The sequence below is a fragment of the Coregonus lavaretus genome (genome assembly GCF_964263955.1).
Source record: "Coregonus lavaretus genome assembly, chromosome: 30".
In the NCBI taxonomy this organism is placed as follows: domain Eukaryota; kingdom Metazoa; phylum Chordata; class Actinopteri; order Salmoniformes; family Salmonidae; genus Coregonus; species Coregonus lavaretus.
Window position 1 is genome coordinate 6,686,936 of NC_140017.1, and position 26,418 is coordinate 6,713,353.

General features: G+C 45.3%; 1 protein-coding gene across 1 annotated transcript in view; it reads left to right on the forward strand.

The window, feature by feature from the left end:
• LOC311105862 (glutamate receptor ionotropic, kainate 4-like) overlaps positions 1-26,418 on the forward strand; it is a gene marked incomplete at both ends in the record, with an annotated part of 245,044 nt that overhangs the window by 167,574 nt on the left and 51,052 nt on the right. Inside the window, 3 exons of the mRNA XM_084148080.1 lie at positions 1,466-1,627; positions 5,293-5,445; positions 6,637-6,741. Coding sequence (XP_084004206.1) covers positions 1,466-1,627; positions 5,293-5,445; positions 6,637-6,741 — 420 coding nt within the window. The remainder of the gene's footprint in view (positions 1-1,465; positions 1,628-5,292; positions 5,446-6,636; positions 6,742-26,418) is intronic.

Consider the following 26,418-nt stretch of genomic DNA (forward strand, 5'->3'; position numbering starts at 1 on the left):
AGTGTTTGTTGTAAGAGCACCAGAGTCTAGTTGGGCTTTGATCTAGTGCTGCAGAGGAACTCGCTAACACACTACCTTATCTAAGCCCTGGGATTTGAAAGGCTACTGCTGGTGTCTTGTGAGGTTATTGTTCTCAGAGGGATTCTCTTCCCACTCAACTCACCAGCCCCAACACCCCTTATTGAGGATTGGACACATGCGTGCACGCACGCACACAGACACACACGCACGCACGCACGCACACGCACGCACGCATGCACACGCATGCTTGCACACGCACACACACAGACACAGACACAGACACACACACCCCTGCCCTCTAACCCCCTCCTCTCTCCTGCCTTCCACAGTAGAGTAGTCTGTCTCTGTCTGAACTGTCTGAAGCCTGGGCACTTTTCCTCCTCTCCTCTCCTCTCCTCTCCTCTCCTCTCCTCTCCTCTCCTCTCCTCTCCTCTCCTCTCCTCTCTCTTTTCCTCTCCTTTTCCTCTCCTCTCCTTTTCCTCCTCTCCTCCTCCTCTCCTCTCCTTTTCCTCCTCTCCTCTCCTCCTCTCCTCTCCTCTCCTTTTCCTCTCCTCTGCTCCGCTCCTCTCCTCTCTTTTTCCTCTCCTCTCCTTTTCCTCCTCTCCTCCTCCTCTCCTCTCCTTTTCCTCCTCTCCTCCTCCTCTCCTCTCCTCCTCTCCTCTCCTTTTCCTCCTCTCCTCCTCCTCTCCTCTCCTCTCCTCTCCTCTCCTCTCCTCTCCTCTCCTCTCCTCTCCTCTCCTCTCCTCTCCTCTCCTCTCCTCTCCTCTCCTCTCCTCTCCTCTCCTCTCCTCTCCTCTCCTCTCCTCTCCTCTCCTCTCCTCTTCCTCCTCCTCTCCTCTCCGTTTCCTCCTCCTCCTCTTCCTCTATACGTATCATATCTGTCCCCGGGCCCAGCGAGGTGACAGGCGGTGTCACCGTTATAGACTGTAGAGCTGGCACTGACTGGGCTGATATCTCTATTAACCTTCTGGTGACGTCCTCCCCACTGCTCGGGAGCCACCAGACTGAACTTAGGGACATCAAAGTAAAAGTTGTTTTTCATCCAAACACATTTCCAAGGGCTTGTTCCAGGCTGTACTCATATGCCCACGCACGTTTGAATATGCACTAAACTAAAGGAACACATGCACACACACCACATACATACACACACCACACACACTCTCTGAAGGAATTATGTGGGTTGTGTACATATTAGGAATCTTAATCATCCGGAGTAATAAACTTAACATAATGAAACTTCAAGTAAATCAATGAAATTGGGGCTAAACGTATTAGATTAGCATGCGCCCTTTTCCCTGACATTGATTAAATATTCCATTCAATCAGATATATCCACGTATTGCGGCAATTAAACGTGATTTATGTCAGACATGTCCAACCCCTTGTCATATACATACCTAATACCATCATACCTTTGACCCTCTGACTCCTCCCTCTGCAGGAATTCTCTCTGCTGCGATTGGACGACGTGCCCAGTGAGCGGGTGAACATTCTGGGCTTTTCCGTCTTCAACCGAACACATCCCTTCTTCCAGGATTTCCTCCTCAGCCTCAACCGTTCCTGGCAGGAAAACTGTGACCACGCCCCCTTCGCCGGCACACCGGTGAGACCAGGGTTCAGATTTATGTAGAACAGAGATGATTGTCTAGCAGCTAGACAATCATTTCTGATCTCCATAATATACTTTATTTCTATCAGAAGGTTCTGTAATGTTGCAGACAGAAATGTAACAAATAGACCTGACGATTCCCAATCGTACTCTTGCATGTACAATTGGAAATTCAGCTCTATTAGTTACATTTCTATTAGTTACAATACACCCCAGCTCTTTTCCCATATTATACAATATATCCCCACACGTGTGTCTGCGAGACTCATTACAAGCCATTAGATCTTTAAGAATGTTAAGGCTTGAAGTCTTTCTATGCCTTTAATACAGTTGTCTGTGTAGTCGTTAATTAGTCAAAAATGTTTAATTGCCACATGCTTATTAAATGAATACGTGACTGGTAGTGTAGTACATAACATTAACATAGCATTCTTCCATGCAGCATTTGAACTATTTTTAACCCAATTCACCATACTTGTGTAAACAAGAAGTGTACCAGAGCATTTGTTTCATTTGTTTTCTGACATCAAACAGAGAACAATGAGTAATTCATTAATTGGGTTTATTGCATTTTTATTTCTTAATTAAGCCCTCAAGAAAGATTTTGAAAAATCAATGGCTGCTGTTTTTAGAAACCAGCAGTTTTTCTCTAGTTGTTTTTTTCCCCTCTTAATTAGGAGTTATCTTTAATTAATCACAGGATGTTTTGTAGTCTAACAGATAGCGCACTAAGAGCAGGAGAGGGATAACAGCTCTGAGTCCCTAATAAAACGAGAGAGAGAGAGAGCGAGAGAGCTACACCTTCTCTCCCTGCCATTCATCTGCAGTGTTCCAGGGAGCTCTTTCATATCAGGTTTCATTTTTAAAAACCCCTCTCTCTTAGCTGTACAGTGTATTGAGGATTGGTGGAGGGACGGAAGAGAGCGAGGTGAGGAGGAATGGAGAGAGGGGAGGGGGGGGGGGACATTACAGTGACTTGCAACCTAAGTAGACATGCTGTTCAATGTTAAAGGATATTTCACTCCAAAATGAACGTTTGTCAGATATTTTCAGACCTCAACATTTGTTTAATTATTGAGATAGGTCCACATCCCAGGCCATTTGTTTTGTAGATCCAGCTATATGCCTTAATACATAATATGGATCTACATAACCGATGACGTGAGATGTGGATACATTTTGACATTAGACTACTTTTGAAGTCTGAAAACATCTCACCAACTTTGATTTCGAAGTGACATCTCCCTTTAAGGTCACATGGTGCATAATCGTGACATGATCAGGAAGTTACTGTCATCAACTTTCCCTCCTGGAATCCAAATGACACTGAACCACTATACACACTCATTGTTTACTATGCATCACAATCATCTAAACTCAGCAAAAAAAGAAACATCCCTTTTTCAGGACCCTGTCTTTCAAAGATAATTTGTGAAAATCCAAATAACTTCACAGATCTTCATTGTAAAGGGTTTAAACAATGTTTCCCATGCTTGTTCAATGAACCATAAACAATTAATGAACATGCACCTGTGGAACGGTCGTTAAGACACTAAAAGCTTACAGACGGTAGGCAATTAAGGTCACAGTTATGAAAACTTAGGACACTAAAGAGGCCTTTCTACTGACTCTGAAAAACACCAAAAGAAAGATGCCCAGGGTCCCTGCTCATCTGCGTGAACGTGCCTTAGGCATGCTGAAAGGAGGCATGAGGACTGCAGATGTGGCCAGGGCAATAAATTGCAATGTCCGTACTGTGAGACGCCTAAGACAGCGCTACAGGGAGACAGGACGGACAGCTGATCGTCCTCGCAGTGGCAGACCACGTGTAACAACACCTGCACAGGATGGGTACATCCGAAGATCACACCTGCGGGACAGGTACAGGATGGCAACAACAACTGCCCGAGTTACACCAGGAATGCACAATCCCTCTATCAGTGTAAGACTGTCCGCAATAGGCTGAGAGAGGCTGGACTGAGGGCTTTTGGCCTGTTGTAAGGCAGGTCCTCACGAGACATCACCGGCAACAATGTCACCTATGGGCACAAACCCACCGTCACTGGACCAGACAGGACTGACAAAAAGTGCTCTTCACTGACGAGTCGCGGTTTTGTCTCACCAGGGGTGATGGTCGGATTCGCGTTTATCGTCGAAGGAATGAGCGTTACACCGAGGCCTGTACTCTGGAGCAGTATCGATTTGGAAGTGGAGGGTCCGTCATTGTCTGGGGCGGTGTGTCACAGCATCATCGGACTGAGCTTGTTGTCATTGCAGGAAATCTCAACGCTGTGCGTTACAGGGAAGACATCCTCCTCCCTCATGTGGTACCCTTCCTGCAGGCTCATCCTGACATGACCCTCCAGCATGACAATGCCACCACGCACAGAACGAGTAGTATGGCTGATTTCCTGCAAGACAGGAATTTCAGTGTTCTGCCATGGCCAGCGAAGAGCCCGGATCTCAATCCCATTGAGCACGTCTGGGACCTGTTGGATCGGAGGGTGAGAGCTAGGGCCATTCCCCCCAGAAATGTCTGGGAACTTGCAGGTGCCTTGGTGGAAGAGCGGGGTAACATCTCACAGCAAGAACAGGCAAATCTGGTCCATGAGGAGGAGATGCACTGCATTTACATTTTAGTTATTTAGCAGACGCTCTTATCCAGAGCAACTTACAGGAGCAATTAGGGTTAAGTGCCTTGCTCAAGGGCACATCAACAGATTTTTCACCTAGTCGGCTCGGGGATTAGAACCAGCGACCTTTCGGTTACTGGCACTATGCTCTTAACCACTAAACTACCGGCCGCCCACTGCAGTACTTAATGCAGCTGGTGGCCACACCAGATACTGACTGTTACTTTTGATTTTGACCCCCCCTTTGTTCAGGGACACATTATTCAATTTATGTTAGTCACATGTCTGTGGAACTTGTTCAGTTTATGTCTCAGTTGTTGAATCTTGTTATGTTCATACAAATATTTACACCTGTTAAGTTTGCTGAAAATAAACACAGTTGACAGTGAGAGGACGTTTCTTTTTTTGCTGAGTTTACATAGTCCCATATCAATATGCACAACAGATCAGGGCCATCAAGGCCTTATTGCTTTATTATACAGACATAAAACAGTGAAATACTCCCTCTCTCCCGTGTATAATCTATGCCATCATGCATTTTAATTGTCTTTACACGTATGGGGCCTGTATGTAAACAGTCTACAGGACAAATGCCCTTTCCTGCACTTCCGCCTCCACTCTGACGAATGTGTGGTAATTGGAATGGCCAGGGCTTGCCAGCTCCAGTAGGGGTGAAAGTGGTGGGGCTTTTTTTTTCTGTCAGCACATCAGAGGATCCTAACGATCTAATGGAATATCTGACTGCTGCATGGATGGCATTCTGGGGCTCGCTTGTTTTAACCCATCACTGACCAACCAGAGCGGGCCCCAGGCGTCAGGGAGGATGAAAGATTGATGTGTGTTTGTGACAGCATATCTTCCTTCCCTCCCTTCTCCTTTCTTTCTTTCTTTCTTTCTTTCTTTCTTTCTTTCTTTCTTTCTTTCTTTCTTTCTTTCTTTCTTTCTTTCTTTCTTTCTTTCTTTCTTTCTTTTTCTTTTTTCATCTCTCTCTCTCTCCCTCTCTCCCTCTCTCCCTCTCTCTCTCAGCTCTCGTCAGCGCTGCTGTTTGACGCAGTGTACGCGGTGGTTGCGGCGGTCCAGGAGCTCAACCGTAGCCAGAACGTGGGCGCCACGCAGCTCTCCTGCAAGTCCTCCAAGATCTGGGAGCATGGCACCAGCCTCATGAACTACCTGAGGATGGTAAGGGCGCCCCACTCTGGATAGGAGGGGAATGGCATGCTGTTGTTGGTCGTGTTTAAGATTAAGATTAGATTAAGATTAGATTCATATTTTGTAGAGCTAAATTAGACTGTAGTGCACACTGTGATATACAGTATGCTCCCAAGTGTGTTAGTTAACGTTATACTAGAAGCCATTGGGTGTGCGTATTCAGCCAGCAGATCCCTGTCCCCTAACCCTTACCTTACTGTTTGATCTACCAGCTGAATATATTTACATTTATGTATTTATATTTATATATAAATCCTCTAGCCCTTCTCTTACCACTGGTCATACAGTCAATCATATTGTCACATTAACTTGGGTCACTGCTAGCCTGGTCCCAGATCTGTATGTGCTGTCATTGATACACCTAAGACCATAGGAGTTATCAAGACAGTACAAACAGCTCTGGGATCAGGCTAGGTCACTGCCCCTATTTCTTTATTAGTAGGCTACAGCAGGGAGAAGGGGGGCAGGGATGGAATTAGAGACTGGTTGACTGGCTGTCATACTGTAATGCTCATAGTCCCTTATTAGGAACAAATGGCCTGTGAGTGAGATATCAAGACACTAGAGTGTGACATGTATTGGATTTCAGACCGGTTTTTTTCATGTGAAAATTAGTCGTGTTGACATATAGATGTTATACCACCATCACTTTGTCATCACATAATCATTTTGTTTGAGACACCCTCGTATCGATCATACTGCTGGTTTCTCAGTATCGGATGATGGGGTGGGTTGAGGTTTTGTCGCCGCATAATTGTCAGCCTGCTTTCCATCTGGATAATTGAATCGAAACTCAAATCCATTGAATGATTTCAGTTAGTCAATAAGGAACTAAAGCCTTACCGAACCCAGCCATGCATGTGACATTACTGACATACCTGGGTTCAAACAGTATTTGTTATCTTTCAAATACTTGGGAGCATCGGATTGAGCCTTGCATGCAGTTCCAGATCGGCAGGGTTTGCAGTTTACCCTTTTGGAACTCCTCCATTAGTTCTGTCAAGCAAGGCAAGCTCAATCCAGAGCAGCTGAATGATTTGAAAGCCAACTAATACTATTTGAACCCAGATTATTGACACCAAAAACAACGGTTGCAGACCAAGTGAAACGCCTTAATAACATGAGAGCTTTTCTCTCTTGTTCTCTCTCTCTCTGGGATAGGTAGAATTGGAAGGACTAACAGGCCACATTGAATTCAACAGCAAAGGCCAGCGGTCCAACTACGCCCTGCGGATCATGCAGAACAGTAGAGACGGCCTAAGGCAGGTAAAGTAACTCTCACGTTCATACAGTGTTATAGTACAATGTTTCACCCGGTCGCAGGGCTATTCTTTTGACCGCTATCCCAGTACTGCAATGGATGAGACTGCTGTGTGAAGCACTCCCTTATCTAATAGAGCTCTACGGTGCAGCGGGGAGCCATGATAACGTATTCAATTGATGTTTGGTCGTAGAAATATCCCCTTGACCCGCATGGTTTTAAGTGCTGAGGTGTCCAAAACCCCTCCATGTGCACTATTAAATATTTAGAATGCCATTTGGACCGGAGCAGGAGGGATGGCTGAATTTGAAGGAAAAGAGAAAGAAAGGAGGGTTTTAATCTTGTTTTTCAATGACTGTTTTTGGTCTCCTTTACTGAGTATCTTACTCTAAATCAGTATAGTGTTTTCAACAGTGGTGCTGAGTTTGGAAGAGTTAATAAGGAAAATGTGTTATTATAATATATTGTTGCCTTCCCGGACTTCACCTCAATTCACAAACCTGCATCAATTAATTTCACTGTAGGACTTCGATGTTGATTCCATGTTGAGACTTACATTGCTTAGCTAAAGTGTACATTTGGCTAGCCGTCTGTAATGACTGATTCTGGCCTGGCACTGAGCATGATCAAAGTCAAACATCTTTTGGCCTTGCCACATCTCTTGATTCTGGAAATCTCACAATCGTTCCAGTGCTCTTACAATGGATATCGCCTACTAAACATGCTGCACTGTCGCTACTTAAAGGAAAAATCCACCCAAAACCACCCATTCCTTTAATTCATAGTGTTAAATAACACTAAGAGCAATATTTTTTGTGAACTAATGTTGCATTTTGGCATTATAATAAGGTTAGTAGCTACATGGAAAATCGCGAATGGTCGACAGCTAGGTGGGGCGTTATACGTTCCTTCATCCCAGCAACTTTCTCGAATATCTCTGTCAACGGCACCATGCAATACACCCTGGGCTAAAGAGGCAGACAAATAGGAAAAATGTACTAGACCCTCTGTTAAATTACACATTTCTCGAGGTAGAAATATCGCAAAAATATGAATAATGGCCCATTCGAGAGAAGACATCCTCCCAAGTTATGACATCCGCCGGTATTGAAATCTGCCATGTATGATAGATTTTTTCGCAATCTAAAAGTCGCATTCCTATTAACTTCCAGTGTAATGAGAGCGACTTTATCACAGTGCTACATCATACCGGGCGGATGTCTGCCTGCTTGAACGCCAGTAACTCCGATACACATGAAAACATGAAATGACCCAGGGAATCGATAGAAGATCACTCAGAGATGCATAAAAACAATATAACATTCAAAATGGGTGAACCTTTCCTTTAATGCTGAGGTTTCTTCTACTTTTGGCACCAGATTCTGTTGGCTGCACATGAAGCGTGCTTTTATCCCTGACACAGCTCTCTTTGAGATAAACGCTGGTATTGATATTGTATCTTTGTGCTCTGTGTATTGTCCGGCCTTGCAGCGGAGGGAAAAGTGGGCTGAGACACAGCTCTCTTATAGCAGGTAGTACTTTAGTCTCTACAAGTTCGTAGCATGTCCCGGAGCACCTCTCCTTGTATGACCTCTCCCCCCCCACTCCCCGTAGCTCCCCCCCTCCTCCCTCCCACAACTCCACTATTATCAATTCTCCATTGACTGCACCTATGGAACCTTACTCCACATACATGACTAAAGCACTAGTACTAGCCTGATCCCAGATCTGTTTGTGCTGTATAGCCAACTCCTGAGGTTAGTGTTATGCCAATTGGAAATGGCTTTATGTTATGCAATAGGAGTTGGCTATAAACAGACCTGGGATCAGGCTTTACTGTAGCAGCACCACCTCACTCCCCCTATTACTGTCTATTCACCACTGACTATGGCACCAATGGGACTTTACTCTACAGAATGTCCTAAAGCACTGCTCACCCTCCTCCTCCAACTCTCTTTGCATCCCACGTAACAGTGTTTGTGGGTTACTGGTTGTCTTGGGAGTCGAAAGGGTGAACTACGCTGAATGTTAGACATGAATGCTAGATATACAGTAGCTGACAAGGTGTAGACTTTATTGAATGTTGACTTCAACCTCTGTCTTACTGTATCTCTTAAAGGTCACGTCTCTCGATATATCTTATGTCTCCACTTGAAGCTTCGCTATACAATAATAGTTATCCCCAGAACTTTGAAAATTCCCATCACCTGCCACTCAGAAATGTTAATGCGGTTCAGAAAATTATGACTATATACAGTATATACTAGTAATATACATAACTGTCTAAATGCAAGGTACTGGATTCGAAACCGTCTGGAAAAATAATATAATATACATACAGTATAATAATATACAGTATATGCCTTTTAGCAGACACATTTATCCAATGCAACTTACTGTAGTGCGAACATACATCTTCCTATGTGGCCCCAGCAGGAAACGAACCCACGACCCTGGCGTTGCAAGCGCCATACTTTACCAACTGAGCCACACAGGAATTCGCCTCCCACCAGTCATTCAGACAGATAATGATTTCAATCAGAAGTACACTATATGGTATGTGGACACCTGCTTGTTGAACATCTCATTACAAAATCATGGGCATTTTTTGAGTTGGTCCCCCCTTTGCTGCTATAACAGCCTCCACTCTTCTGGGAAGGCTTTCCACTAGATGTTGGAATATTGCTGCGGGGACTTGCTTCCATTCAGCCACAAGAGCATTAGTGAGGTCGGGAACTGATGTTGGGCGATTAGGCCTGGCTCGCAGTCGGCGTTCCAATTCATCCTAAAGGTGTTTGATGGGGTTGAGGTCAGGGCTCCATTCAGGCCAGTTAAGTTCTTCCACACCGATCTCGACAAACCATTTCTGTATGGACCTCACTTTGTGCACAGGGGCATTGTCATGCTGAAACAGGAAAGGGCCTTCCCCAAACTGTTGCTACAAAGTTGGAAGCACAGAATCGTCTAGAATGTCATTGTATGCTTTAGCGTTAAGATTTCCCTTCACTGGAACTAAGGGGCCTAGCCCGAACCATGAAAAACAGCTCCAGACCATTATTCCTCCTTCACCAAACTTCACAGTTGGCACTATGCATTGGGTAAGATATCGTTCTCCTGGCATCCGCCAAACCCAGAATCGTTCGTCGGACTGCCAGATGGTGAAGCGTGATTCATCACTCCAGAGAACGCGTTTCCACTGCTCCAGAGTCCAATGGTGGCGATCTTTACACCACTCCAGCCGACGCTTGGCATTGCGCATGGTGATCTTAAGCTTGTGTGCAGCTGCTCGGCCATAGAAACCCATTTCATGAAGCTCCCGACGAACAGTTATTTTGCAGACGTTGCTTCCAGAGGCAGTTTGGAACTCGGTAGTGAGTGTTGCAACAAAGGACAGACAATTTTTACGCGCTACGCGCTTCAGCACTTGGCGGTCCCGTTCTGTGAGCTTGTGTTGGCTACCACTTCACGGCTGAGTCGTTGTTGCTCGTAGACGTTTCCACTTCACAATAACAGCACTTACAGTTGACCGGGGCTTCTCTAGCAGAGCAGAAATTTGACGAACTGACTAGTTCGAAAGGTGGCATCCTATGATGGTGCCACATTGAAAGTCACTGAGCTCTTCAGTACACGCCATTCTACTGCCAATGTTTGTCTATGGAGATTGCATAGCTGTGTTCTCGATTTTATACACCTGTCAGCAACGGGTATGGCTGAAATTGCCGAATCCAAAAATGTGAAGAGGTGTAGCGTATGTACAGTGCATTCGGAAAGTATTCAGACCCCTTGACTTTTTCCTCAGCCTTATTCTAAAATGGAATTGTTTTTTAAAGAAATCATCAATCTACACACAATACCCCATAATGACAAAGTGAAACCAGGTTTGTCGACATTTTTGCAAATGTATTAAAAATAAAAAAACAAAAAATAAGTATTTAGACCCTTTGCTATGAGACTCGAAATTGAGCTCAGGTGCATCCTGTTTCCATTGATCATCCTTGAGATGTTTCTACAACTTGATTGGATTCTACCTGTGGTAAATTCAATTGATTGGACATGATTTGGAAAGGCAGACCTGTCAATGTAAGTTCCCAGAGTTGACAGTGCATGTCAGAGCAAAAACAAAGCCATGAGGTCGAAGGAATTGTCCGTAGAGCTCGGAGACAGGATTGTGTAGAGGCACAAATCTGGGGAAGGGTACCAAAAAATGTCTGCAGCATTGAAGGTCCCCAAGAACACAGTAGCCTCCATCATTCTTAAATGGAAGAAGTTGGGAACCACCAAGACTCTTCCTAGAGCTGGCCGCCCGGCCAAACTGAGCAATCAGGGGAGAAGGGCCTTGGTCAGGGAGGTGACCAAGAACCTGATGGTAACTCTGACAGAGCTCCAGAGTTCCTCTGTGGAGATGGGAGAACCTTCCAGAAGGACAACCATCTCTGCAGCACTCCACCAATCAGGCCTTTATGGTAGAGTGGCCAGATGGAAGCCATTCCTCAGTAAAAGGCACATGACAGCCAGCTTGTTAGTTTGCCAAAAGGCACCTAAAGGACTCTGACCATGACAAATATGATTATCTGGTCTGATGAATGCCAAGTGTCACATCTGGAAGAAACCTGGCACCATCCCTAAGGTGAAGCATGGTGGTGGCAGCATCATGCTGTGTGGATGTTTTTCAGCGGCACGGACTGGGAGATTAGTCAGGATCGAGAGAAAGATGAACGTAGCAAATAGGAAAAGAGATCCTTGATGAAAACCTGCTACAGAGCGCAGGACATCGTCCCTAAGCACACAGCCAAGACAACGCAGGAGTGGCTTCGGGACAAGTTTCTGAATGTCCTTGAGTGGCCCAGCCAGAGCCTGGACTTGAACCCAATCGAACATCTATGGAGAGACCTGAAAATAGCTGTGCAGCAACGCTCCCCATCCAACCTGACAGAGCTTGAGAGGATCTGCAGAGACAAATGGGAGAAACTCCCCAAAAACAGGTTTGCCAAGCTTATAGCGTCATACCCAAGAAGACTCGAGCCTGTAATCGCTGCCAAAGGTGCTTCAACAAAGTACTGAGTAAAGGGTCTGAATACTAATGTAAATGTGATATTTCAGTTGTAGTTTTTTTTATACTTTTGCAAACATTTCTAAAAACCTGTTTTTGCTTTGTCATTATGGGGTATTGTGTGTAGGTTGATGAGGGGGTAAAACAATTTAATCCATTTTAGAATAAGGCTGTAACGTAACAAAATGTGGAAAAAGTAAAGAGGTCTGAATACTTTCCGAATTAACTGTATAATTGCTCCCCGGCAGTAATGGTCATTGGATTAGACAAGGCGTTAGATGCTGGTTAGAGGACTGGGGAGCGAGGTTGTTTGTTTCGTTCTAGAACACCTCCCACATGCTGCTGTGATAGGTCTGTTTCAGCCTGGCACCAGTCAGAGTTGTGAATGTCTTGTCAGGCACTGGGAAGGTGATGCCAGAGCTAGCTGGCTGCCTGGCCCACAGACATATACACGCGCATGCACACACACACGCATCCATGCGCACGTTTGTGTGCGTAAACACACAAACGCATCCATTCCTTGTGTTATTATTTCTAAATTTTTTCCTCGTGCTATTTCTCTTTCTTTTCTCTCTGCATTTTTGGGAAGGACCCGTAAGTAAGCATTTCACTGTTAGTCTACACCTGTTGTTTACGAAGCATGTGACAAATACAATTTGATTTGATTTAAAAAAAATAAAAAAATAAAATTGATGTAGGCACATGCACGCATACACACACACGCAGATGCACGCGCACACGCGCACACGCGCACACACACACACACACAAAGACAGACACACACATGCAGCTCTTTACTTACATACTGTGTCCATATCATACATTGATACACATGCTGCAGACTGTTCAGTTTTGGAAACATACAGTAGCTCCACCCACGCTGTCTCTGCAGCCCATGATATGAGCTGAGAGAGAGAGGTCTTTAAAAATGGAACCTGATATGAAAGATCTCCCTGGAACACTGCAAATGAATAGCAGGGAGAGAAGGTGTAGTGAACACTGCCCATCTCTCTTTTTCTCTCTTTGTCTTTTTCACTCCCTCCCTACCCCTTTTCTCTCTCTCTCTCGCACTCTCGCTCTCTCGCTCTCTCTCTCTTCCTCTCTTTCTCTGTGTAACTGGCTGGATTCCTCCACAGCCATTGGCATCCGTCTTCCATGCAGTCCTGTGGCTGCTCTGATTAGGGGGCCCGGGGGATAACGTGAGAGGTACAGCTCCAGTGAATTTCTCTGGCAGGCATTTCACATATCTGTACTGCGCAAAAACACATCAGTTACTGCTCTGTCTGAACCTGTTTATCATGGGGAGCTATGGCGGCTTGACATGCATCTTCAGTTTAGATGTCATTTGCCTGTACCCCAATTTAGAGCCATTACGGCTGATGAAGAGTGATCACAAGGGTAGTTTTCGAGGAAGGCCCTTGCTAAGACGTACAATTTCAAAGCAATTTTGTGAAATATTGTGTTAGTTCGTCTCGCTTTATTATGACAGCAGATATATGGCTCGAGATATCGTTCATAGTTCTGCGTATATAAGAATAATGTCCATTCATAATAGGTATTTGTTTCACCGAATATTACACTAATATACTGACGGTCAAATAGAATCTTTGCAGTCTTCATAAAATAAAGAAAATGAGGAATTCTGCATGGTTTAGACACAGTGACAGTCCTTCCCTTTGCTCCTCAACTAGTGGGTACATTTCCCACAATCCCTTGTGCTCCCACTCACAGACAGTGATGCCAGTGATCAATCATCATCTCCACCTACTCTGCCCTACCCCCCCCCCCAAAAAAAAAAACAAACACATACAGTATACACACACGCACACATACAGTTGGAATGGTTCATATTCTCCGGTAGAAATGGCTGTAATCCTGGCCACCCATTGGTTGATCCATTAATGTGTGTGTGTGTGTATATAATGAGCTGTACAGTATAAAGAAGACGTAGCTCTGTGGAGCCCTACACAGGTCTTCAGTAGGATTAAGCTGTAAACACTGTTTTTCCAGATTTATATAAATGGGCAATATAATTCAACCTGCTCTGTTAATGCAGACATAACTCAGCCCTTGTTTCTTACAAATTACAACGTAGTGTAGTTTGGGAGGTAGAAATATGAGAACAATAAAATCACTTTTATGGGGTGCTTTGTTCGGCTGGCGGCTAGGTGCCTGTTGAGTGATCTCATTGGTCCACAGAGGAGCCCTGTGTGGGTGTGTGCATTTGTGTGCCTGCACGTGCGTGCATTTGCCTGGGTGTGGACCAATGCAAGTGCCCTTCAGACAGTGTGAGTGAGCGACGGGCCTTGCTTGTCAGGGCCTAACGCCAGCCTCTATGCCCCAGAGGCAGCAGAGCACTGTAGACCACGGCTGCCTGCATCCTGTCTGCCTCTGCCCGCCTCATGCCCGGCTGACGTGTGTCTGACAGCCGGCTGGGCAGTGGGCACACCTCTGGGCCAAAGAACAGACCTACCTGCCTGCCAGGCTTCACCCCCGCCACCACCACTGTCGACCCAGTCCAGCCGCTCCCTTCCCCCCTGCCCCCCACACCTCCATGCCTCCATGCCGGCTCTCCATGGATGGATCTCCATTGTCTTTATTGTGCTCATCGACAGAGAGCAACGAGCCAGCTATTAATTAGAGCGAGAGCGGGTGCTGGACTAATTGCAGGCAGCGACAGGCTGTTAGTGTAGTGCTCGGGTTTATTTGTTATTGTGTCTCTGTCTCCTGCAGGGGGTTTGGTTGGTTGGTTGGCTGAGAGATAGAGGAGAAGAGAGGCCTCTTCCTGGCGAGGGGCGATTTCCTAATTAAGTTTGGTAATGGAGGCTGTTCATCAAGGCCTGGGAATGAAGCACCTGAGGAAAGGGGAAGAGACACCATGATAGGGCTGCAGAGTGGGGAGGTGTTTTATGTCCAACAATAAAAAAAAAAGTAAAACCACCCGCAGACCAAATTCGGCCCTCGGACCGTTAGTAGATGTTAGGGCAGAGTGGGGAGGCTATAGTGTGTTAGGGCATAGTGGAGAGGCTATAGAGCAGGGTTGCCCAACTGGCGGCCCACCTGCCGAATTTGGCCAGCGGGTGATTTTATTTGGCCCCCCCAAGTTCTCTGAGCAAAACAAAAAGTATACTTTTTTATATTATTTTCTATTGTTAGACATAAAAGAATGTAAGAACACCAGCTCCAAGCGATTTTAATTTCGGAAATCTGTTCCAAAGTATTCCCATGCATAACAGAGAGATATATGTGATCGTATACAAATGTAAGCAACTTTCTAAAGTATTATGTTTTAGTCAATTATTACATCTGTTTGGGCTTCTTGCGGTTAATTTGCAATCTACAAATTAATTGTAATTATGTTCCCGGCCCCACACCATCCTCTCAAGAAAAAATCGTTACGCGGCTGAATCTAGTTCATGATCCCTGCTATAGACTGTGTTAGGGCAGAGTAGGGAGGCTAGACTGTGTTAGGGCAGAGTAGGGAGGCTAGACTGTGTTAGGATAGAGTGGGGAGGCTAGTGTGTTAGGCCAGAGTAGGTTGGCTATTAGTGTTAGGGCAGAGTGGGAAGGCTATTAGTGTTAGGGCAGAGTGGGTTGGCTATTAGTGTTAGGGCAGAGTAGGTTGGCTATTAGTGTTAGGGCAGAGTGGGAAGGCTATTAGTGTTAGGGCAGAGTGGGTTGGCTATTAGTGTTAGGGCAGAGTGGGTTGGCTATTAGTGTTAGGGCAGAGTGGGTTGGCTATTAGTGTTAGGGCAGAGTGGGTTGGCTATTAGTGTTAGGGCAGAGTGGGAAGGCTATTAGTGTTAGGGCAGAGTGGGTTGGCTATTAGTGTTAGGGCAGAGTGGGTTGGCTATTAGTGTTAGGGCAGAGTGGGTTGGCTATTAGTGTTAGGGCAGAGTGGGAAGGCTATTAGTGTTAGGGCAGAGTGGGTTGGCTATTAGTGTTAGGGCAGAGTGGGTTGGCTATTAGTGTTAGGGCAGAGTGGGAAGGCTATTAGTGTTAGGGCAGAGTGGGTTGGCTATTAGTGTTAGGGCAGAGTGGGTTGGCTATTAGTGTTAGGGCAGAGTGGGTTGGCTATTAGTGTTAGGGCAGAGTGGGTTGGCTATTAGTGTTAGGGCAGAGTGGGTTGGCTATTAGTGTTAGGGCAGAGTGGGTTGGCTATTAGTGTTAGGGCAGAGTGGGTCGGCTATTAGTGTTAGGGCAGAGTGGGTTGGCTATTAGTGTTAGGGCAGAGTGGGAAGGCTATTAGTGTTAGGGCAGAGTGGGTTGGCTATTAGTGTTAGGGCAGAGTGGGTTGGCTATTAGTGTTAGGGCAGAGTGGGTTGGCTATTAGTGTTAGGGCAGAGTGGGTTGGCTATTAGTGTTAGGGCAGAGTGGGTTGGCTATTAGTGTTAGGGCAGAGTGGGTTGGCTATTAGTGTTAGGGCAGAGTGGGTTGGCTATTAGTGTTAGGGCAGAGTGGGAAGGCTATTAGTGTTAGGGCAGAGTGGGTTGGCTATTAGTGTTAGGGCAGAGTGGGTTGGCTATTAGTGTTAGGGCAGAGTGGGTTGGCTATTAGTGTTAGGGCAGAGTGGGAAGGCTATTAGTGTTAGGGCAGAGTGGGTTGGCTATTAGTGTTAGGGCAGAGTGGGTTGGCTATTAGTGTTAGGGCAGAGTGGGAAGGCTATTAGTGTTAGGGCAGAGTGGGTTGGCTATTAGTGTTAGGGCAGAGTGGGTTGGCTATTAGTGTTAGGGCAGAGTGGGAAGGCTATTAGTGTTAGGGCAGAGTGGGTTGGCTATTAGTGTTAGGGCAGAGTGGGTTGGCTATTAGTGTTAGGGCAGAGTGGGTTGGCTATTAGTGTTAGGGCAGAGTGGGAAGGCTATTAGTGTTAGGGCAGAGTGGGTTGGCTATTAGTGTTAGGGCAGAGTGGGTTGGCTATTAGTGTTAGGGCAGAGTAAGAAGGCTATTAGTGTTAGGGCAGAGTGGGTTGGCTATTAGTGTTAGGGCAGAGTGGGTTGGCTATTAGTGTTAGGGCAGTGTGGGTTGGCTATTAGTGTTAGGGCAGAGTGGGTTGGCTATTAGTGTTAGGGCAGAGTGGGAAGGCTATTAGTGTTAGGGCAGAGTGGGTTGGCTATTAGTGTTAGGGCAGAGTGGGTTGGCTATTAGTGTTAGGGCAGAGTGGGTTGGCTATTAGTGTTAGGGCAGAGTGGGTTGGCTATTAGTGTTAGGGCAGAGTGGGAAGGCTATTAGTGTTAGGGCAGAGTGGGAAGGCTATTAGTGTTAGGGCAGAGTGGGTTGGCTATTAGTGTTAGGGCAGAGTGGGAAGGCTATTAGTGTTAGGGCAGAGTGGGTTGGCTATTAGTGTTAGGGCAGAGTGGGTTGGCTATTAGTGTTAGGGCAGAGTGGGGAAGCTATTAGTGTTAGGGCAGAGTGGGTTGGCTATTAGTGTTAGGGCAGAGTGGGAAGGCTATTAGTGTTAGGGCAGAGTGGGAAGGCTATTAGTGTTAGGGCAGAGTGGGTTGGCTATTAGTGTTAGGGCAGAGTGGGAAGGCTATTAGTGTTAGGGCAGAGTGGGTTGGCTATTAGTGTTAGGGCAGAGTGGGTTGGCTATTAGTGTTAGGGCAGAGTGGGAAGGCTATTAGTGTTAGGGCAGAGTGGGTTGGCTATTAGTGTTAGGGCAGAGTGGGTTGGCTATTAGTGTTAGGGCAGAGTGGGTTGGCTATTAGTGTTAGGGCAGAGTGGGAAGGCTATTAGTGTTAGGGCAGAGTGGGTTGGCTATTAGTGTTAGGGCAGAGTGGGAAGGCTATTAGTGTTAGGGCAGAGTGGGAAGGCTTTAGAGCACATGTGTCAAACTCATTCCACAGGGGGCCGAGTGTCAGCGGGTTTTCGCTCCACCCTTGTACTTGATTGATGAATTAAGGTCACTAATTAGTAAAGATCTCCCCTCACCTGGTTGTCTAGGTCTTAGTTGAAAGGAAAAAACAAAAACCTGCAGACACTAGGCCCTTCCTGGAATGAGTTTGACACCCCTGCTTTAGTGTGATGGGACTACAGTGGGCTTTTAGATCTCTGTGTGTGGAGGCCACTGCCACTGTGATTTGACCCACGACCTCTAGCACCCACTACAAACACTCTTCCCTCCTAAGAACTAGTGATTAAGTTGTTGTTAAGTGAGTACAGGCAGGATTTTTTGTGGGATACTGTATGTGTGGGGTGAATATTTTGACCACTGTGAGGTACAATGGTATAACTTTATTGGTTCTAGCGTCATTGGTTCCAGCTATATAGAACATTTAGATGCAGTATGGTGAAGGCCAACTGTTGAATGATGACCTCTAATCTAAGGTCATTCTTATGATGGGATAAAGGTCAGCCATTTTGGTCAGGGAGTTGGTCAACCATTGCACACCAGTGCTGTGATATTGTGTGTAATAATGTATCTGCACTGTGTGTTAGCTAGCTAGCCAGACAGTTTAAGAGGAATGATTCCATTAATTTTTCAAATGAACTGCCAATATGCCAATATTCCATTCAAACAATGCAGTCAATTCACAGCCATACCTGAAATCAATCGATGTTAGGACTTAGACAAGTTGTAAATGCAACAAATACTGATATTGTATCATATAATATCACTCACAGCTTTCCAAGAAAACAAAACAATTTACATTTATGGTCTGTTTACATAGATTTTAGAGGCTATTTTGACAGAAAATTGTTATAAAACCTGTAAACTGTATTTATAATTAATTATATGACAATATTTTAAGTTAACAATAATTCTATTACACAATTTCTGATATATCATATGCCTTAATTTTATTTTCTTGCATAAGTAAAATCTGGATTATGCCTCTACTGCTATTCATTCCAATTAGACTGGTTTCGATTTCTCCCGGACCAATAGTCCCAGTCGGTATTAGATAGAGGGTGCGTTCATAAATTCACTCTGGCTGTCTACTCCAATTTCAGAGCACTCTCGTCTGAGTGTGCCAGAGCGCAGAATATCTGATGAATTTACGAACACGCAATACCTGTTGAATATGACCGGTGTGAGTAAACATCAGCAAAAAAACATAATTTAATTGTTGCCAGCAGAACAGTTACAGTTACCAATGCTCTAGATAACATGAAAACAGCCTAACCAGCTCTACTAGAGCGAGTAAAATTGTCAGAGTGAGGTGTTCTCTCATTTGAGTAAGTAGCTAGCAAGCTAGCCAACTTTAGCCAGTTAGCTTCGGTGCTTGACTGCTGTTGTAAGGTCAGAACGCTCGGATCAACCCTACTCCTCGGCCAGAATTTACGAACGGACAATCTGACAACGCTCTGAATTTACGAACGCCCAGAGCGCACTCTGAGCGCACTATGGCTCTGAGCGCACTATGAATTTACGAATACACCCAGAATGTCGTGGCCCCGCCCACCTGTGGGGAAAACAACCTGTGGTTACCTAGGTGACCCCACTGGCTCACAACAAAAACATGACCTTTTTCAAATGCAATTTTCTTGTTGTGTGCTTGTTTTAGTCAATTATAAAAGTACATTTAAGAAAAGTACAACATGTCCAAAGATAACTTTTTAACATTTTCTGCTCCCGAGCGTTCTCACTACTTAGAAAAACATAATATTGTAGGGCTTCTCTCATGACAGTGCTAGCTACCTACCGACCGGAACGTTAAGCTAGCCAAGACCAACAACACAAACAAACTGACTATACAGCTACAAGTAGTGAGTGGAGTTACAAACAGACTATACTAAACAAAGTAAAAGTCTTACCTCAGATTAAATGTTTTCCACACACATAAACTACATGACCAACAGTATGTGGACACCTGCTTGTCGATCACCTCATTCCAAACTCATGGGCATTAATATGTAGTTGGTCCCCCCTTTACTGCTATAACAGCTTTAACTCTTCTGGGAAGGTTTTCCACTAGATGTTGGAACATTGCTGCTGGGACTTGCTTCCATTCAGCCACAAGAGCATTAGTGAGGTCAGACACTGATGTTGGGCGATTAGGCTTGGCTCGCAGTCAGCGTTCCAATTCATCCCAAAGATGTTTGATGGGGTTGAGGTCAGGGCTCTGTGCAGACCAGTCAAGTCCTTCCACACCGATCTTGACAAACCATTTCTGTATGGACCTCGCTTTGTGCACGGGGGCATTGTCATGCTGAAACAGGAAAGGGCCTTCCCCAAACTCTTGCCACAAAGTTGGAAGCACAGAATCGTCTAGAATGCCATTGTATGCTGTAGTGTTAAGATTTCCCTTCACTGGAACTAAGGGGCCTAGCCCGAACCATGAAAAACAGCCCGAGACCTTTATTCCTCCTCCACCAAACTTTACAGTTGGCACTATGCATTGGGGCAGGTAGCGTTCTCCTGGCATCCGCCAACCCAGATTTGTCCGTCGGACTACCAGATGGTGAAGAGTGATTCAACACTCCAGAGAACGCGTTTCCACTGCTCCAGAGTCCAATGGTGATGAGCTTTACAGCACTCTAGCCGACGCTTGGCATTGCGCATGGTGATCTTAGGCTTGTGTGCAGCTGCTCGGCCATGGAAACCCATTTCATGAAGCTCCCGATGAACAGTTATTGTGCTGACGTTGCTTTCAGAGGCAGTTTGGAACTCGGTAGTGAGTGTTGCAACCAAGGACAGACGATTTTTACGCGCTACGTGCTTCAGCACTCAGCAGTCCCGTTCTGTGAGGTTGTGTTGCCTACCACTTCGCGGCTGAGCCATTGTTGGTACTAGACGTTTCCACTTCACAATAACAGCACTTACAGTTGACCGGGGCAGCTCTAGCAGGGCAGAAATTTGACGAACTGATTTGTTGGAAAGGTGGCATCCTATGAAAGTCACAGCTCTTCAGTAAGGCCATTCTATTGTCAATGTTTGTCTATGGAGATTGCATGGCTGGATACACCTGTCAGCAAAGGGTGTGGCTGAAATAGCCGAATCCACAAATTTGAAGGGGTGTCCACATACTTTTGTATATATAGTGTAGCTATTAGCTACGTGTAGCCTACTTGGACACCGGGTCCCCACATTTCCCACTTTCCCACGCCGAATAGCCTGAAGCCAACGGGCTCTTCTCGCAGGCTCTATATCCCTACGTGGGAGCATTGCAAAATGTAGGTCGGGATTTTTGACCTGGTTACTACATTGAACAACACAGCAGCTTTTCGGCATGTTTTGTTATTTCTGTATAACTAAAACGAAATTTGCTCTTTTACAATGGGGTCAATGGGAAATTATGTTTTTTTCCCCCAATGTCTGGGCGTGGTCGAGGGCAATTCCTTCTTATGACGTGAATATCGACAGAGTATATGGCTGCCATTTTCACCCAATTCTGGAACTTTGAGGGTTTATGTGGTCCTCTGTAGCTCAGCTGGTAGAGCACGGCGCTTGTAACGCTAAGGTAGTGGGTTCGATCCCCGGGACCACCCATACACAAAAAAAAATGTATGCACGCATGACTGTAAGTCGCTTTGGATAAAAGCGTCTGCTAAATGGCATATTATTATTATTATTATTATTATGAAATAGCCGCTCTAGTAATTGAATAGGATCTCTATGGCTATGACTTACCTGTATGTTAAAGGATAACAGTACCTGTAGGCTTAGTAGAATGGTTGAAGGGGAACAACTCTAACTAGCTGGTATATAGTTTGTTGACTGCATGTATCTCAAGGCACAACTTGCCCTTGTAATCCACACAAGCAAGGTTATTCACAAGTAAACCCAACAGAGGAAAAAAGTGGGGGAGAGATAAAGCAAGGCCACTCTGAGTCAACACGGGGAAGAGGAACTTTGCACAGTGGGCCACTTTAATCTACATCAAATTATTTGAGTTCTGTTATTTACAGAGCGTCCGCACTTCTAGGGTAAATATCCCCATTTTGTATTCCACATTTTTATATTGGATTTATTAACTTTTTCCTGTCGGCGGCGTTCCCCGTTTATTACGCCAATCTACCTTTCTTCTCCGCTCTCCTTTATCACTGGAGAGTCTGAGAACTCTATAAGCTGCTGTGGCAGTGGCTTGCAGCGGCACTCAATTCAATTTATATCTCTGACTGCTGCTGCGGCACATGGAGGAGGGGAGCTTGACACTCCACACAGGCAGACAGCACAGCAGCAGGGCAGTCTGACACTTTAAAAAGCTCCGGCCTCATGACGGTTCCATGTGGCGTAGTCGCCCACGACTCCACCGGAAAATGAGCGTCTCTTTGAGCAGGACTGACAGACGTAGCTTGGGCTAATGTGCCAGTGTGGTGGCTGGGGTTCGGGCTGACACCTTTATAATGCTCTGAGGGCTAAGCCGCTCCCATTCAAGTCCCCCAATTAGGTACTCTCTGGGTGATATCTTTGTGTGAAAGGACGGTTCCTTTTTAAATGCACACATGCACAGCACTCAGAGCTGAATGAGGCACAGATAGAGCCTGATTACGTAATAAATACTTTTTTAGAGCTTGAGAAGAGGTGGAGATGGATTACATGTAGGTTTCACAGTTGCTATGTATTAGGTTTCATTCATTGATACTGGCAAAGCAGCCAAGGATAATCATTTTATACTGCAAACTAATATGGGTTTTTGGGTATGTACTATGCTCTTGAGAATTATCTTGGTATGAGACCCAAGTACAGTAGGCAACAGTATTGACAATTGAACAAGTAGCACTAGCCTCCTGTACAGTATTGAGAATGGAACAAGTAGCACTATCCTCCTGTACAATATTGACAGTGGTGGAAAAAGTACTAAATTGTCATACTTGAGTAAAAGTAAAGATACCTTAATAGAAAATTACTCAAGGAACTGGCAACCCTCCGGTCGCTGGCTCGCCTCTCTAAACAGTAGGTTACCTGCCGTCCCGAGTCTGCAGTAGAGATGGGCACAGGAGTGAAAATTAATTCCTGTCCCGTCTTATCCTATCAACTTTTTGCCCGTACTGTCCTGATCCCGCAGCAGTTCTATAACCCAGAACTTTCCTGTCCCGTCCCGATAAAAATCACTCCAATCCCTTGCTAATTTTTACGCACAGAAATAAGAAATAACTTCCTCCGTTAGCTGCTGGTCTGTCTGTCCACTGCTCTGCGTTTGAGTAGCCATAGCAACTGCTCCGTTTGCCTGCTGCTCAGTGCTCACGAGATAGTTGCCTGCACACACAGCTGATAACAACCACAGTACGTGATTTTGTAATGAAGGCAGCCCTTCTACGTACCCAGAGTCAGATGAACTCATGGATATGTGTTATTGTGTATGTCTCTGCGTGCATTTCATTTTGAAGGAACAATTGGACTTGACCGGTAGCGTTGTTAGTAGTAGAGCAGTTATGCCGCTTCAGGCCTCTTGTCACGCTCTCTGGTTGGTATGTGATTAAACCACAGCTTTTTTTACAAGCTTGGTTCCGTTGTTGTCAAAGACAACTCTATCAAATGTAGCTAAAACGTCGCTCTTTCCAATTTCATTATTTTGTTAGTGATGGGTCCTTGGCCGCAACGAGATGTTGAAATTCCTCTCTTAAAGGCTTTATCATTCACTGATGTATGTTGGCATCTGAGGTAAAGTATTGATTGGTGGCTACAACTGGAGGGAGGCGCGAGAGTGAGCCGACTATTCCTGTACTGCCCGTTCGATCCAACCTGTCCTGTCCCGAACTCGACTCTAGAACTTGACTCCCATTCCTGGCAGAATCCCACGGGACCCACAAGACTCATGGGAGTCCTTTTCCCATGTCAACCTCTAGTCTGCAGGACAGTTCTGAGAATAGAACAAAAAGTACTAGCCTCCAGACAGTATTTGCCTAATACCTTTTCCTCAGAGTGAAACTGGACATATACTGTACTTTAAATCCTAGCAGGAGACCGAGAGCATGTGTACCCAGGCACAGCCACTCATTGGCCCCTGAGGAGTCCGTCTCCACACCCAGTTCGACCACATACCACAGAAAGTAATCCTTTACCCCACTCACATTCACTACTTTCCAGCTCTAAAAAAGAGAAGACACTTTCCCCCAGCTGAATGTCATCATCTGACAAGGTCTTTACCCAGCTAATGAGATCGCTCCTGCTCCTCTAGCTCCTCTTTCTTTCCTCTCCTCTGACGTGAGGGCAGAGTTCTCTCTCTCCCTACCTCTCTCTCCCTCTCTCTCTCCCTCCCTCTGTCTCCTCTTTCCCAGAGTAATTGTGATGGAGCTGAAAGTGCTTCCTGGGGGTCAGTGTTAGCTTTGAGAACAGCATATATTTCCTGAAAAGAGATTCTGCAGACGCTTTCATTCACGTCCTTTGATTCTGATTTCAGAGATTAAAGATTGAAGCCGTTTTCTATAGCTCTGTGATTTTCCTGTGTGTTTTTTACTAACTGTAATTAAGCTGTCTGCTAGCTGTCTCTGAGTGAACATGGTTTTAATGCAGATTACAGTGCAAGTTTTGGACCACACTCACAGTGTCCTATGTGTCCATCTTTCTCGTCTCCCCCTATGGCTCGCTCTCTCTGAGACATCACGCTCTTTCCTCTTTTGTTAGTTTGCAGGCAGATTGGAGATGGGGAATAGATCAAAAGCAGAATGGATGAGCTGTTTTGCAAGATCCCCCAGCCTTAGCGGATTTCAAGGCTGACTGAGACTTTGTATATGTGTGTGGGTGTGTGTGTGTGGGTGTGTGTGTGTACGCGCGTGTGCGCACTGCGCATGCATGTGTGTGTGTGTGTTGTTGTCTACTCTATGCAATCCTATTAGGAGCCAGGGCTAGGCAGCAGAGTCACACTAGTAGAGACATGTCAGTATAGCCGTTACATAGACAGGTGTGTGTGTGGCCCGGTACTAGTGTTTCCTCCACTAGAAGATCATACAACATGCTCCCAGGAGAGGCAGGGACCCTCAGCAATGTTGATCCCTTCAGTCTGCTGCATCCTGTAGCACTTTATTTAACCTTTGTCTCCAACTAAGACCTGGTCCCTATCCATTCCCTGCTACTGTGTGGCAGAGAAAGAGACAGAAAGGGAAATTTGCTGAACAATCAGCTGTTTGGGGTCTGTGGTTTTTAAGGGACAATGGTTGGGAGGGCATCGTGTGTGTGTGGGTGTGTGTGCGTGTGCGTGCGTGGACATTGTGTGTTTGTGTTTCCACACCCGTGTGTGTGTTTGTGTGTGTGTGTGTGTGTGTGCCTGCGTGTGTGTGTAGAAAGGGGAATGGTGTGCGGCTCAGACGTGCGCTTTGAAGTGCTCAGACGTGCGCTTTGAAGTGCTCGACTCCCTCTCTCAAACCAGCACTGGTGCTCGTTATACCAACAGATAACGTGACGCCGTGGCCACCACACCGATAATGCCAAATAATGAATGTGGAAAACTGGCTTTTGCATCGTGAAACTAACAAGAAATGTTTTTGTTCGCATGGTAGGCGGTGCAAATTGAAATTTTGATTATATTGAAAGGTCACGTCGTGAAAGCACATAAATGAGCCTGACCTTTTGGGCTGGCCTTTCCTTGACTGGTGTGGTCATTACTAGAGCGGAAATATAACAAAACCAAGTCAGCCGCACGCACACACACACACGCAGAACGTCTTTATTCTCTATAGCATACATTTCCACTAATGGTTCTTGAGATAACATTGTCGTTGTGTGTCTTGCGCTATTTTGATATGGAGCCATCTTTATTATGCGAAGCAAAGTGCACGTCTCTGTGTTAGCGAGGCAGCGTTTATTTCTGCAGTACTACAGGCTCAACTGGGCCCTGTTCAATAGGGAACACCGTACCAAGCGTTTCTTACTCGGTGGTGGAAAAAGGTACCCAATTGTCATACTTGAGTAAAAGTAAAGATACCTTAATAGAAAATGTACTCAAGTAAAAGTGAAAGTCACCCAGTAAAATACTACTTGAGTAAAAGTCTAAAAGTATTTTGCTTTTAAATATACTTAAGTATCAAAAGTAAAAGTAAAAGTGTAAATCATTTCAAATTCCTTATATTAAGCAAACCAGACGGCACAATTATCTTGTTTTTTAAAATTACGGATAGCCAGGGGCACTCTCCAACACTCAGATATAATTTCAAACACAGCATTCGTGTTTAGTGAGTCCGCCAGATCAGAGGCAGTAGGGATGACCAGGGATGTTCTCTTGATAAGTGCGTGAATTGGACCATTTTCCTGTCCTGCTAAGCATTCAACATATAATGAGTACTTTTGGGTGTCAGGGAAAATGTATGGAGTAAAAAGTACATTATTTTCTTTAGGAATGTAGTAGTACTTTACATTATTTTTTACTTACTTTACACTACTATTCTTACTGGACAAGTTCACATAGTACCTCTCGTTCTGTTTCGTGCCTAATGAACATGACCCTGATTTATTTAATGAAGGTGAGACAGCTAGCATCACACAGCTCCTCTGGAAAACCACATCATGTACATTTCAACCTCTCTGACACATGCACACACACACACACACACACACACACACACACACACACACACACACACACACACACACACACACACACACACACACACACAGTCCTTATCCACCATCATAACCCAAATCCTTTAGCTACAGAGCGAAGGCTTGGGGTCTACATTACCCTATAAGAAACTGGTAGCGTAGCAGTAGCACCATAGCATGATATACGCATTTGTCGGAACACAGCCCTGCTTG